This window comes from Adiantum capillus-veneris, chromosome 29, assembly GCF_014529385.1.
Source record: "Adiantum capillus-veneris isolate H3 chromosome 29, ASM1452938v2, whole genome shotgun sequence".
Taxonomy (NCBI): Eukaryota; Viridiplantae; Streptophyta; class Polypodiopsida; order Polypodiales; family Pteridaceae; genus Adiantum; species Adiantum capillus-veneris.
Genome location: NC_140959.1, coordinates 45,834,222 through 45,849,819, shown reverse-complemented (window position 1 = coordinate 45,849,819; position 15,598 = coordinate 45,834,222). Strand labels below are relative to the sequence as shown.

Sequence of the window (15,598 nt, the reverse complement as noted above, 5' to 3'; positions counted from 1 at the left end):
GCCATGAAATATCAGGACCCTTACCTCTCATGTCTTCCAACAAGTTGTACGGAGCCATACCATGTCCAAGAGGGAAGTCTTGGAGGTTGATACGACGTCGAGTCCTCTTGGTTTCCTTGGTTTCCTTTGCCTTCTTGCCTTGTCCATGGTCACTCTGTGATGTGACTCCTTCTTTCTCTTTACCTTTTCCTCGGCCACGCTTAATGCCATTGGCTTCCATGTCGACCTCATTTGAATTTTTCACCTCTACCACATGCACATTTGGATCTAGCAAAGGTGGAACTCCTTCTACCCCTTGTGGAGGTGGTCTTGGTCCATTTGGCCTTTGTAGAAGCCTTGGTTGTTGACCAGCTCCTTCTCCTGCATTCATCACTGGGTAATTCAAGTTAGGTCTCCCTGGCTCTCCACAGGGCCAAGGACAATTATACATCCCATGTCCAGACTCTCCGCAATTCCAACATTGCAAGACTCTCCTATGTCGTGGGTCTCGCTCTTCAAACTTCTTTGCTTGTCCCTTTGGACCTACGGCTTGTGCAAGGTGAATTGAAAAGCTGCTTAAAGATTCATTTAACTTCTCAATCACTTCCGCCGTTACCTCAGGAAGCTCCTTAGATGTTGATGCTTGTGACTTACCTTTGGGTCTAAGACCTTCTATTGGAACCTCCCCCCTTAAGCACTTGAGTTTCCTATATTTCTCAGCAGCCCTAGTTTCAATTGCATCAAAGGTAGCAGGTGCACCCGCCTCAACTTTTACCTTAAGGTCACGAAAGAGTCCGGCTATGAACCTCTCCTTCTTTAGAAATTCTGCACCATCACAAGGGTTAGCAACATTTCGTATCCATAGAGCCCAAAGACGTAGGAACTCTTGCTTGTACAAGTAGTAGTCATCTAAGTCTTTTTTCTTATGAGAAACAATGTCTTGCCATAATTTCTGAGTGTTTTGGGGATCAAAGAAGTATTTCTTGAAACGATTCAAAACTTCCGTGTAATTCCCTTTAACTTCCTCAGGCAAAGAGTCAAACCAAGTGCTAGCATCTTTTCTAAGGACCACCTCAAACATTTCTACACGTTCTTGATCAGTTACTATCCTCTTGATACGGCAAGACATCTTGAAATTCGCTAGAAATAATTCTGCATCCTCTCCAGGCTCTCCAAAGAAAAGAGGATATCCAGACATTTGGCGTTGGCTCTCCATTGAATTGATTTCAAAGTGACGCGTTTTTGTTTTTTCTTTCTTTAAAAGATTTACACAATAATATTTTCTAAATTGCAATCTATTCTACAACAAAATAAAAATATTCACATCAAATGAACTATGATAATCAATAAGAGGTAGAATGACAGGGTTTGGTGACGCGAGAATTTCTCCTACTCTTTGGGCACCAAACATGAATACCATAAGTTGTTGAAAATGGATTTTTCTACTAATTGCAATGTTTAGTCTAATGTGTGGAGTGAAATGAAAGGGAAAAACCTGTATTCCTGGGCCATTATCCATGGTCTATGCATGACCTAATTCTTAAAACAAAACAAAAATATAGACGTCCAAACTAAGGTCGTACCTAATGAGAGGCAAAATAAAAGGATTTATTGATGCGTTTATCTCTACCAACCTAAGAGGACCTAAAATTCTACGAATTACTCGCTGAAATTGCAACTTAGTACTAACAATTATGTGTACCTTTTGCCTTGCAATGGGAATGAAGGGATCATACAAATTCTCGTGATTCATGCAAGCTACTTGATTATGCTAAAGGTTGAGCCTTCACAAAACATACACAAGCCGATCCTCCGTGGGGGCACCAATTTGAAGCGATCCGGGGCGGGCAACAAGAAGAGCAACCTCTAGACATCCTTCAAGGCTCCCGTCCTGCTCAATGGGGCTGGGGCACAACACAACACAAACCAAAACAACAAAACCCCAGCCAAATCCCAACTACACAAGGGGCACCACCTAGTTTAAGAGCGAACTAGGACGCAAAAGAGGAGAATCGTTAGAGCAACCCACAAACAAGCAAGGAATTGACACTAACCCTAACACCAATGGAACACTCTCACACACTAAAACACGAGAGAGGGAGAGAGAGGGAGAGAGAGAGAGAGAGAGAGATGGTGCTCGGGCTGCTTTGAAGTGTATCGTTAATGATCAAGCAAACATAAATATATATATGTAAGAAAGAGAGAGAAGGGGGAAGGGGGTGCTTGTTGCACTAATGCCTTCTTACAAATCTGTCATGACCAATCAAAGTGAGATTAGTATTTGTTCAACATAGCCTGAGTAAATTACACCACAACACATCACAAGAAAAAAGCCACCCCAATCACTGTCTTAAGGCCAAGGGAGTCCTCTCCACCCTGTCGCCCTCTTACAGCATGTGGGATTTATGGCTAAATTGATAACAATACCCGGAGACAAGCTATCAAGAACTTAAATAAAACACCAAGACACTTACACATCGTTATTGTCCATGACTTCACGTTGGAAGGGAGACAAGGTATCCATGCTTAGTCCAAATTCACCCTCCTTGATTCAACAAATGTTGGGCTTACTCTAGTAGGAGAAATGATAGATTTCCTACTCTCAATTTAATGATCACTCTCTCTTACAATGGCATAGAGTTCCCTTGCTAATCACCCCTAATACAACACATACATATGCCTAATGCCAATGAGATTTCACTCAAGAGCTCCTTCTCAAGAGGTTGAGCTTGGCTTCTCAAGCTATAGCATAGTGCTCTTTCTTCTCCCCCCTTTTTGTGCTAGCTACACCCTCCTTTTATAGCAATTTTGAAGGCTAGGGTTACTCCTCTAACCATGGTTGGGTTAGATTTTCAGCAATTTATCTAATTTCTTTTGCTTGGAATTATCAAGAAGTTGGTGGGGAAAGAGAGAGGAGAGAAATGGAGGTGATAGGACTTTTCATAGTGGGTTAGTGCTAGTAGAGTTAGTATTAATTTACAAATGGAATTGGATATTTACAATGGGAGTATCCATGTAGGATACAAATAAGGAAGAAAAACTCTTAAGAGGTAAGAAAAGGTGGATTTCTTACAAGGTTGATGCTCCAAGTGTCTTGAGTAGGGCCAATTTTGACGCTTGTTGACGGTCCACTAGCTTTGACGGTACATTTTTTCTCCACTCTTGACCTTCCTTGAGAGACAAGGTAATTGAAGCTGAGTAATCAACCACCATGATGCTGTCTTTTAAGAGAAGAGGCTGAATTTTGTGGTTTTTTTGATAGATATGGGTAATTTGGAGGAGGAAAAATGAGACTAGGTGGTCAATTTTGGAATGGAATTGTGTGTGGGAGGTATGAGTTCACCATGGTTTCTCTTATTCTTCAAGGTTGAGGAGAAGGTGAGTAGGGTGCAGAGAGGAGTGGTGAGAGAGGTGGGGATGATGAGTGGAGAAGTGTGTGTGTGAAAGAGGAAAATGATAAAGTGGAAGAGAGAGTGTGGCTGCATAGCATGGGAAAACTGGGGTCCACTAATAAAATCATAGCTCACAGCTCGTAGCTCAAAAAAATATGAAAAAGTTTCAGGCAAAAGTTCAGCCCACGAGCTACAACTTTTGTTTGTATCACCTTTTCAAATTCGAAGAGCAAGTGAACTTTAAAAATTCAGCAAAACCGACCGTTTTTTTCCACTGCACAAGGTCCTTGTGGGGTCCTTCTTTGGATGATTCTTTTGAATACCTCCAAGAGTGAGCCCTCCATAGTGCATGTATGCATGCCACCTACCCTTGACCTTATTTGGTAGGTCTATAATTGAAGATATTGTTGAGATCATGATATAAGTGAATAGTACAACTAAGAAAATCAAATATTGAGGGGTCTAAAAAATATGTACATGTCAAATATAAATAATATAAGTGGAAAAAATATAAAGGGGTCAAAAGAAATCTCTCTCATTATGAGGTTACCATAAAAAGATAAATATTTTTGGTGTTCTAATTTTTTAGAAAAAAACAAAACAAAATAGATGTAGAAAGGGAAAAATCACAATAGTGAAAAAATATACACATAAATAAAACTAGTTTTTTTGGATTTTTGTTGGGGTGGAGTTACACCAAATATAAGAGAAGCTTACATGAAAATATTTCTATATGGAATAAAGAGTATGAAAAATGGTAAGAAAAATTGTGGTAATGGTGAGGCAATGTAAAGAGCATAAATAACACACACCTAGGTAGAAATATTTAAATAAATACCAAAATAATTATGAAAAAATCTTTTATTTAGGCCCTATATACAAAGAAATATTTACATACGCATGGGCCATAATATACTTATATTTTTTATATTTTTTATTTTGTTTTGGCTCAACTAGCCCAATGACTAGCTAATTGAGGGTTTTTTATTTCAGTAAGGAGATATGGGAAAAGTCCCCTAACTCACACGCACCTATATACAGTGAAAGGGTGAGGGTAACCACAGTGTTTGAGTGATTTGATAGGGTGAGATAACTCACTATGGCAATTACAGAGAGCCGAAAAAACGGCTATCAATAGATTCATGCATTTATAAGACACCATAATGCTTTTGTGCTACTCTTGTTGCAATATTTTGAGGTTTATGGATAAGTCTCATATTGCACAAAACATACACCAAATCAGCAGCCCGTTTAGGATGAAGTTGGTTTCATTTTTTGGTATGTATAAGCCGACCAGTTTCTCTTGCAGCTTCCACTAATGCAACTGATAAAACCCTTACTGCAATGTGTTGCCACTCCACCTCTCTCCGCCATACTCTTTCCACCATAGAGGTGCACTTGTTTTGGCAATCACATTTATATGCCATGGATTCTGAAACATACGAGCTTTGTTAGCATAATCAAATCCTCAATGAAAAGATACTTTCCCATCCTCCTGTCCCAAGAGTTGGGAGAACAGTGTTTTGAAGTCAGTCATGGCTTCTTTGTTGGCAGATTGAATGCATTTGGGATTTAGGATCCAATACAAATGCTGCACCATGAAACAGTATATGCAACTGCATCCATCGCTTGTTGGCTTGCTCCTTTGCACCAAAGCCAACATCCTCTCTTATTTTGTGTAAGGCATCCGACATACACCAAAAAATCTGGCCAAAGATAAAAGAGTCTTTATCGACGGTTCACCAAAGATCTAAAAATGTTGGCCAAAGTCACAATTCTCTCTACATTCTGTCAGAAAACTGACGAGTTGACAAGCTACACACATCGAGCAGTTGCATCTTGATAACTGGGATACTTGTTGAGCCATGCATCCGATCGTCTATCGGCTACAATTTCAATCAATGCAAGCTTTACTTCTTGCAAGGTTGCAAGAATATAGCATGCGGTAGAAAACCTTGTCGTACAAAATATCTGTAGAGTTTTGTGGGCGACTTCGTTCAAAAAAGAGCTTACAAAAATTGATGCTCTCTAATAAATTTTACCACATGGTTTGCATCCAATAGATTTTTCTTCATGCAAGACATTTTACCAATGTCTTTTAGTAGAAAATTGAGAGTGTGCATTGCACATGGCACACACGTAATGTCTGGATACTTAGCCTGGATATCCTTTCTTGCAGCCTTGTAGTTGGATACATTATGTGTGACGATAGCAGTCATATTCTTTGGCCTACCTACCCTTGCTATTGCATGCTCGTACACCCTTGCTAGATAGTCGCTCATGTTCTCTTTCAACGAGATGTCAATAGCTTCTACGAACATCGACCCTTTAGGGTTGATAAACATCACATTGATCAGCGACTTCTTCTGACTGTTAATTCTATCCATCTAGCACTATGGTACAACCATATGCACAAAAAAAGTCTACCACCATGCGCTTGAGGATGGCTTCAATATTGTCTTTGACTTTATCTAGATACTCAATGCACATCTTGTTGTAGTCAGGAAGCACGGACCCTTTTTTGGCTTTGCTCATTAAAGCATCTTGAAATATTGGGTTGTGCATAGCATTGAATGATATACCGCACACCACAAAACCTTGCGTCCATTTCAAGTGTAGCTCATGAAACCACTACTTATTTAGCACCTTATACAACGTCTATCCATTGGATGATTCTCTATAAGATTTAATTGTGCTAGGGCCCGTTGTTGACATTCAAGTATTCCCATCAAGAAGAGTCGACTCATTTACTTGTGTAAACACATGCTCTATTTCCTCATTGCCAACGACTGTTTCAACATCCACAGGAACTTCTTTAGAGACACCACCTTTCTTTTTAGCTGCAATAAACAACTCTGCTTTGCAAGAGTATCTAATATCTAACATGAATATCTTTTGACATTGCTGTACACTTTTCCACATTGCCAAGGACTCAAAACAAATGCTCTTTGATTCTAGTCGCGTTACCATTGACTTGTGGCCACAAGATTTGCATTTCAATTGAGATGTATTCTTTTCGGCATGCAGCTCATGCACATAGCTCCACTCGTGTCCTTTCACCATGTTGCACAAGGATAATCTGCTACCAGTAGCAAATTCAAATATCAGTGTTGAGGTCAAAATCAATTTAAAGTCTCATGGTTAAAATCTATCTACATTATTAATTACTCATGCTCTATCTACTAGTCTCATGGTCAAAATCAATTTACATTACCAATTTTACAATAAGAAATGATGGTCTATCATTCTCTATGTATCAGCTCATGACAATCGATCCACATTAATCCAAATGAAAAATGACATAATGATTCAAACAAAACATTTGGTTTAAATTGTGTTCACATCCTACTACATCAATTTATCTAAAGTGCAAGCTTGTGGCTTTCACACGTTACACTAATAAAAAAATCTTAATCATTTCTAAAACAATACATATGAATCAAATCATTTGCCATTGTGCTACATCGATTTATCTAAAGTGCAAGCTTGTAGCTTTCACAAACTACGATAATCGATAATTGATATTCCTAATCAAGTTTTTGAAATGATTATCATTATGACATGCACAAGCTACAGAAGCTACAAGTGACGTTATTAAATGATAATCAATTGTAGGACTTGACAATTACCATATCTATATGAAGTGTGAACATGAAATTGTCACACTCCACCATAGATCTTTAAGCGATTGTCTATCTACAGTGCAAGCATGTGTATGCTCTCACCCCATACGATATATTCCCGATGTATTTGGTGCACTTCGAACTCGTGGCTTGCCACATCACCAAGCGGCTTGTCACGGTGCAAACAGGTATTTTTTTAAGTCTAAAAATAGAAGAGTGGCGGGAATTTTCTTGAACAAAAAGAAAAGCGAGTGAAATTGCAGGAGTAATGGGGGGAAGCACGAGCAGGAAGGGGAACATAGCTTTCTCCCTCTCTTGTATAAGCTCTGTCCCTTCGTCGACTCAGTGAATCAAGTACAAGGCATGAAGAGAAGGAAAGGGGGTTGTTGCATGAACGAGGGAGTAAGAACGAGTAATATTGAAAAAGAAGAAGAAAGAAGAGGAGGGTGCAAAGATCTCTAGAGCAGGCAAAGAAGGAGGAAGGTGAGGAGATCTAACTCCCTTTCTCGACCAAGAATCAAAAGAAGGAAATCAGATAAAGGAGGGACTGTAGAGAGTTCTTGAGGGCAATTAAAGGGAGGAGAGAAACATGGAGGAGATATCCATCACCGTCGTCAACTTAAACTTTTTTAATTATGTTGATAAGTCATGGAGCCGTTAACGGCCCGCTTAATCTTTGTAAAGGGAGCTTAAACTCATTCGCTTATTATTAATCCAAGAGATTGTGCCATAAACGGACCACCTTGGCTATTGATTAAGATGTATTCAACTTATTAATTATTACGGTGATTTTCAGAGCTATCAATGTCTATTGTTCTCTCTCTCTCTCTCTCTCTCTCTCTCTCTCTCTCTCTCTCTCTCTCTCTCTCTCTCTCACACACACACACACACACACACACACACACACACACACACACACACACACAACTCTCAAAGCCAAAGGCCCCGTGCTTTCTCGGATCATGTTTTGAACACATATCATCCGACATTCTTGGTGAACCCGACGTGAAACTAGCTGGGGTGGGAGGTGCGGATGGAGAATCTAGAACAAATGATGAAATTGATTGAAGAGTTTACTACAAAGGGTTTTGATGGCAAGTCATCACTTCCAGATTTTTCAAGATGCTCCAATTGGTCCAAGGATCTTTGCTTGAAGTGGAAGCCATCAAGATGAGAAAGCTTTGGATGCAACATTGTATGTGGTATACGACCAAAAATGAGTCTTTCAAGGTTATGATCCAGAGGGCTACTTAGAGTGTTATGAGTTGGAGGTTAAGTCAAGAGGGATACCAAGAGAGTTAATGATTAGATCCTTTGAGCAATTAGTGATTTCATATTTGAAGACACAGATTCGAGAGCTTACCAAAGCCTGCGATGACAATTGGGAATATTTCAAAGAAGCTATTATACGAGTAACTGATGAGCATTATACAAGATATCAAGAAAAGAGTCCAAGTCTATCAAATTACTCATATATATTCAAGAGCAAGGAAGATAAAAATTAGAAGCTATGATTGATGAGTGTCTTCTACATGATGGCACTTTCTTATAGGCTAACGATGAAGATATAGTTAAAGTTGTGTATGAAAAGTTGGGTTTTGCAGATGCCTTTTGTGAAGTACAAATCTTTGAGGGTGAGGATGTACAACCTCAAGATACACATTGTGAACTTTGCAAAGAGCCTATACATGCAATACACGGGGAGAAAAAATCAAGGATCAAACTGACAAAGTGGCTAAAGCTCGTGATGAAATTGTGCAGGTGTATGAGTGCACTCATATTCAAGTAGACATGCATGACGATTTGATTACAGCTGATGCTTAAATTACTACTGACTCAAAATTAGAGAAAAATTCTTGTGGTACAGATTCTACCCTAGAGTTGACTAATGATGCAGATGTTATAGGTCAAAGCAAGGTTGCTATTGAGAGTCGCAGGACGATGGACTTGGGTATACTAGATTTACAAGGTTTGAATACACCATATTTTGAGGGCTTGGATTTGCAAGAATATGTGCTTGAAGATCTGCAAAGTGATGATTTAGAGGGGGTGCAGACTCCTTCTTCATCAAGATTTTGTGACACACGGCTCACACTATGGCATGATGATCATGAACTTGATGATGTTTATTCAAAGGGGGTGCATAGTAAAGTGCAATCTCTTAGTGTTGCACATGATTGGTTGCATTGTGTTGATGATATGGACATGGCAGTTGATGAAATTTTCAATATGCATGTTGAACTTTGTGCTACAGAAGTGCAAAGATATTTGAATGAGGGAGAGAAACTTGAAGAAGATCTACAACAAGTGTGGCTAGTATGCATGGCATATGTCGGGAGACTAGTTGCAGCCTGAGATGTGCATGGTAGAGGAATCTTCTGAAGTGGTGGACCCATAGTTTATGTGCTTATTGGACAAATCTTTGGAAGGATTCTCAAATACAGATGCTAAGGGTACCAAGCTATCTAAATTTATGCATGACCAAGTTTTTTTAGATGTAGGTGATGATGACCGTATGCAGTTGTTGGATGATGCTCTACTTGATTTTGAGCATGTGCAAGATACGAAAATGTTTTTTGATGCATCTTGGGAGCCCAATGAAGAGAGTTTTTTTAGGGCACTCATGTATTCAGATATGCAATACCAAAATTCCAATGCTAGAGGGGGTGGAGGTGCATTTACCAATGCTCCCACCCATGATTGATGATCAACATTGGATGCGCCAGCTGCAAAGGGGATATAACGATATCTAATGATACCCGATGCTATGTGGGATTTGATGTTACCCTATGATCTAGGGGATTTTAAGATAGCTTTTGATCTAGGAGGAGACGATTATATGCATGGTCCGGGGCAATTGATTGATATGCCATTTGATCCAGGTGGAGCTCGATATGTTCGTGATTTGGGGTGGTTGACTTATATGCCAAATGATCCAGGTGGCACTCATGATGGTTTATGGGTCTATCTATGCTTATGTTTTTTGGCTGGGAAATTCTTGTGTTTTCCCTATGATCCTGGAGGAGGGTGTATTCTAATAAGGCCACATGTTGGTAAATTTTTCAAAGCATGCTCACAGTGGGGCAGTTCTTATATGTTTATAGGTTTTTACTTACAGTTTGGAATAACGGTTGGGACAGACCGGAGGCTGTGTAGGTTTAGAGGGGGTGGATGGTTTGCACAACTAGCAACCAACATCGCCTAACTTCACATGAAGCACACAAAAGTCAGAAATTGCATTAAATATGCCTTTTTTCCCCTCTACAAACATAAAGAATGAGCAACGCCAGCTTTCTATGGTTTCTAGCATGCTCCACTAGGAGCAACATTGCATCCAATTGCACAAAAGTTCTTGGCAACGCCTCAGGAAACCAAATTGGTTTGCAACACGTTCCACAAAACTTGGCTCTATTTGAGTGAGCAAGACCAAGACAAGGGACTGCAACGCCAATAAATCAAGGGAGTGTTTAGATTGCCTAGCAAAAGGACATCGATTGCAAAGGGTTGTTGATCTTGAAACGGACACTGTGCATTGGTGTGCAATACTTGATGAGTACTAAAATTGACAACTATTGCAACATCTAATGGAAGTTTCCTTATGGTTTATATCACACAACTCTGTAGCAAAAAGCCAAAGATGCAATTCCATGGATGGATTTCGCACACTATTGCAGGGTGGCACATTGTATGTCTAAGGATAGAGTATCATCTACGAAGATAGTGGGTCTTGAAAGGGCTCACCTTTTTGCCACCCAACCGCCACTTGCCACAACGGACGCAGCCGTGTCGCTCCACTTTTATGATAAGGAAAAAGAAGTACATGATGCAAATTAAGTTTATTTGAGGACTATATGTTTATTGAGCAGTGACCAGTTCTTAGTAACAAGCAAGTTCATTGATATGTATGCCAAATATGGTGCACTTCATAGAACAATAAGTGCTTAAGGAGCACCTAGTCCAAAATGTCATCTCTAACAGTGCATTGATAGCGGGGTATGTTGATGGACCTGTGCTCGGCACTACCGAGGTCGAGATATATATCTAATGTGGTGATTTCGCAATGCATTGGCTATGGAAAATGCCACAGAAAGATGCTTCACTTAGTAATGCTTTGGAAGTTATGTATGTCAAATGTAATGCCCTTACGAAAGCACATAAAGTTATTGATGAGCTTTGAATTCAAGAGGTCGTCTCTTGGAGAGCATTGATTGCGGGGAATGCCCAACATGGTAATGGGAAGGCGGATGCTATGTTGTGCCATGCGGAGCTTTGGCCACCCTTGTTGTGTTGGCAATGCTTGGTTGATGTGTATGCCAAAAGTGGTGTATTATGAGGGCTTAAGGCCATCCACGGTGAGTCGACTGCCCACTAGAAAGGATCTATGGCTGCCCATTTAAGAAAGTGAGGGTTTTAATGTGCAAAAGGGGAAGAAAAGAAGGAGATCAGCATGCAAGCAGCGAGCAATGCAGAGAGAGGGGGACGAAGGAGCTTAGGCCACGTTGGGAAGTGCTCGAACGAGCTCGAGCATAAAGCGAAAAGCGATCGCCATCCCAAGGCACCCTTGTTTGGTACCACTCGCGACAGATTTGGCGCACTTCGAACCCCTGGCCTATCACATCACCAAGCGGCTTGTCACGGTGTACGTCACCGTGACAAGCAAATGGGATATTTTTTTTAGTTAAAAAATAGAAGAGTGGAGGGAATTTGCATGAACAAAAGGAAAAACAAGGAAAATTGTAGGAGTTTGGGGGGGAAGCATGAGCAAGAAGGGGAACCTAGCTTTTTCCCTCTCTCGTCTAATCTCTCTCCCTCTGTCGACTTAGTGAATCAAGTACAAGGCATGAAGAGAAGGGAAGGGGATTGTTGCATGAATGAGGGAGTAAGAACGAGACATGTTGAAAGAGAAGAAGAAAGAAGAGGAGAGTGTGAAGCTCTCTAGAGCAGGCAAGGAAGGAGGAAGGCCGATTAATCCAAGTGATGGTGCCGTTAACGACCCACCTTGGCTATTGATTAAGTTGTATTCAACTTATGAATGATTACAATGATTTTCGAAGCTATCAATGTCTACTGTTCTCTCTCTCTCACCTCTCATAGCCAAAGGCCCCATGCCTCCCCGGCTCACGTTTCAAACACATATCATTCGATGACAACGCTCGCGCGTGTGTTGGCTAATTGAGCAGGCAATCTGAACGTTGCATAAGGGGCCTGGTAGCCTTCTTTCCCAGATGTGAAAGAAGGCTCTTTACAATCTGAGCGATGTCTATGCGACCAGCAAATATATACTGGCCGGTCGGACGTTGGTCATATAACCGCGGATGGTTGAATGGGCCGTGGCATCGGTCGCCTGCGAGCTGTTGTCAGGCAAGGCTGGGCTTCTTCTGCGCGGCAATTTTCTTCACAGAACAGCTTGCCTCAGGAGCAAGAAGCTGAACCGTTTGAAGTGCTTGGGCTGGACGATATCACAAGCTTGATTACCACCAAATGCCGCATTTTAGTTAACCCTATTTCCGGCTATGGCTATGAAGAACAAGATGCAGACACAGATCCGATCAAGATTTTCCAGAGTTGCTGGGGCTGGTCTAGCTCTGATGAATGCAGGTATGAGGATTTTCCCGCTGCATCATCATCTTCATCATCAGTATCGTCTTCTTCTGTTGACCCATCTGTGCTATCACGTAAGCAGCGCATGGCAGAAAGCGCTTTGTCCCATGACATTGCAGCCTCCATTATGCAGAAAGGCTGGTGTCCTGATACACAGCAGGAGTTTAGTTCAAAAGTCCCAGAGTTGACACCATTTCACATATGCAACGTCCTCAAGGCAATGCAAGACCCCGATCTGTGTATGCAGGTTTTCGACTGGGCAAAACAGCGGCCAGGTTATCAACACACTACAATTTCATATAATGCATTATTCGGAGTCTTGGCGGGTCGCAAAGGCGCCATGGTTTTGGCACTCTTGCAAGAGGAAATGGCGAAGGATGGCTGCCAACCGGACAAGGTCACCCTTTGCACTCTCATCAAAGGTTTTAGCAAAGCACAACAACCCAATAAGGTTCTAGATCTTTACAATCAAATGCGAGAGAAGGATTGGGTGCCTGGAGTTGTCACATACAGTTGCATCATTGACATACTTGCCAAACATGGATATACCGACAAAGCTCGAGAAGTCTATTTTGAGATGCGAATGAGTGGTTGCTACCTGGATAAAACTGGATATAACATTATTATAAACCTTTTTGGTCGCACAAAAAATCTGCATATGGTTACCCGGCTCTTCAATGATATGCTCGAATGTGGTTTGGACCCAGATGGCTACACGTATGCTGCCCTTATTCAGACACATCTCAGAGGTGCTGATGCTGTGGATGCTTACAAGCTTTTCCAAGAGGCCTTGGATAAGAAGTTTAGCATGACCCTTGCCACATGTAATGCACTTATCTATGCGCTAGGCAAGGCTGGAGAGCTAGATTTAGCTTTGCGGGTCTATCGTCAGATTGGAACAGCTGGCTTGCAAGCAGACAATGTCACATACAGCACCATTGTGATTGCACTTGGGCGAAAAGGTCGGATATCTGACCTTCATGTGTTCATTGATGATATGGCATTAATGGATGGAGAAGACGGTCATGCTCATGCGACTGCTGTGGAGTGGCTTGTGAGTGGAGGTAATGTGGATACTGCTTGCAAACTAGTGCTAGACATCACAAAAAGACAAGAAGGAGCTCATAATGCTGCCGTTGATGCCCTGCTTCAGAGTTTTGTTAAGATGGGTGAGATTGATCAGATTAATGATTTTGTGAAGAACTTAAGAGCATGTGGATTCTGGCTGGATGCATCTAAATTAAGTGGTCTTGTGAAGTCAATTACTGAGGCGGGTAATGTGGATGGGGCTCTCAAAATCTTCTATTCTATACGAGAACTTGGCTATCGGCCAGATGAACACTCATTCAACAGCATTATTGTATGTCTTAGCAAGTTTGGTTCTCTTTTCCAAGCGCTTCGTTTCTTTGATGATATGATTGAGATTGGTTTTTTTCCAAGCACCGACACCTGTAATCACCTTATCCATATGCTCTGCATGAAAGGCAACATGAAATCTGCGACGGAGATATTTGACAAGATGAAGTCCAGTGCACGTAATGTGAGCACTTACAATCAATTGATCGCAGGGTATGCAAATTCAAGAGACTGGGCAATGGCTTTTAAGCTATCAAAGGATATGGAGGACAATGGGCTGGTTCCTGATAGTGAAACCTATATGCCTCTGATCTTCTCTTTGGGAAATGAAGGCCGGCTGGAGCATGCACTGCAATTGTGCAAGCAAATGTTAGATGGGGGCCGGAAACCATCTTCAGGTCTTTGCACAAAGCTGCTGGAAATGCTTGCAGGCAAGGGCCATGAAGAGGAAGCCCGTTGGGCATTCACAAAGCTGAAAGCAATGGGTGAATTTGCAGATTTTCCAGATTATGATTCTCATCCTGTGCGAAGCCAATTTTCTTATCATTGTTTGAGCTAGGTATACAAGGATTACGGTGTTGTGTGGGTGCGTCCCGACTCCCAGGGAGTCTTCAACACATCCATGAAGCTCGAAGCAGTGGACGGGTTCATGCTTTGTGCATCAAGACAGATTCAATGAAATTGCACCAGCTTGTAATGGAGTGTTGTGGAGTTTGCCATTCCAGACATGTAGAGTATACCCTGAGGAGGGCCTTCAAAGCAGGGGATGAGGTTGCACATTCTCTAAACTATGGCTTGCATGTCGGATCAAGACAAACTCCTTGAAAATGTATCGGCTTATTATGCAACTGTTATGGAGTATGCCGCTCCGGATATTGCCCAACAGGCCACAAAGTTGGTAGGAGTTGTGCAGGGAAGCTTGCTGAATATAGAGTCTCAGGGTTCTAGTACCTTGCAACATCGATGCTTGGCCAAATGTTCAAGGACAATTTGCGTGTACTCCCTTCATAGCATTTGATTAGGCTTTACTGTTTTGCAATCTGGGTAGTTGTCTTTCCTTTTCTGCAAGTCAGATTGCGAGACACTACGTGGTTGCTTGCTTAAAGCTGTGTATAACTGGTAGGGAAGGGCACCACAAATTTATCACACCTTTGTTTTATCATTGACAAGAGCTTTTCCCAATGCGTTACATGTAAGCAATTTACCAAACTCTCAGAATGTAGCATGTGTGTTATGCTAATAAGGTACGTCTGTACAGGAATGTGTAGAGGACACCATGATTATAACTTCAATGAGAACTTACCATGTAAATCATTGCGCTATGTGCACTGGTCTTGTGATTGCAAAATAGGTTCACTTTAGGTATCTAGTCATGCCAACTAGGTTGATGTCATATATGCCATGCTAAGCACATCACATTTTTTGGTAGAGCAAGATAAGGGTGATGTATATATGTATGTATTTCTAAATATGCGTGTATTTATATTCGTTTATTTAATTATAGTTGTAGAAATCTAGAAAATAGCTTCACATGGGTACATTGAGGCACTCATGTGGGGGGTTTTGTTAGCAAATGGGGTGTCTTACCTTGCCTTCTCCCAGTGTAGCACTTTATTCTAGAAGGGGTGTGTGTTCAAGCTCTCATTG

The 15,598-nt window shown here is 41.2% G+C and overlaps 1 protein-coding gene across 2 annotated transcripts; it reads left to right on the top strand.

The window, feature by feature from the left end:
- The first annotated feature begins 12,102 nt into the window (after window positions 1–12,102).
- Window positions 12,103–15,273, top strand: LOC147419135 (uncharacterized). 2 transcript variants are annotated; one of them, XM_086505736.1, is made up of 2 exons: window positions 12,453–12,592; window positions 12,678–15,273. In XM_086505736.1, exons 1-2 carry the CDS (start codon window positions 12,587–12,589, stop codon window positions 14,508–14,510), a joined length of 1,839 nt encoding a protein of 612 aa, XP_086361862.1. In that variant the 5' UTR covers window positions 12,453–12,586; the 3' UTR covers window positions 14,511–15,273. The 2 variants fall into 2 exon arrangements, with proteins under 2 accessions (XP_086361861.1, XP_086361862.1); XM_086505735.1 differs by having other exon boundaries at window positions 12,103–15,273.
- The last annotated feature ends 325 nt before the right edge of the window (window positions 15,274–15,598 follow it).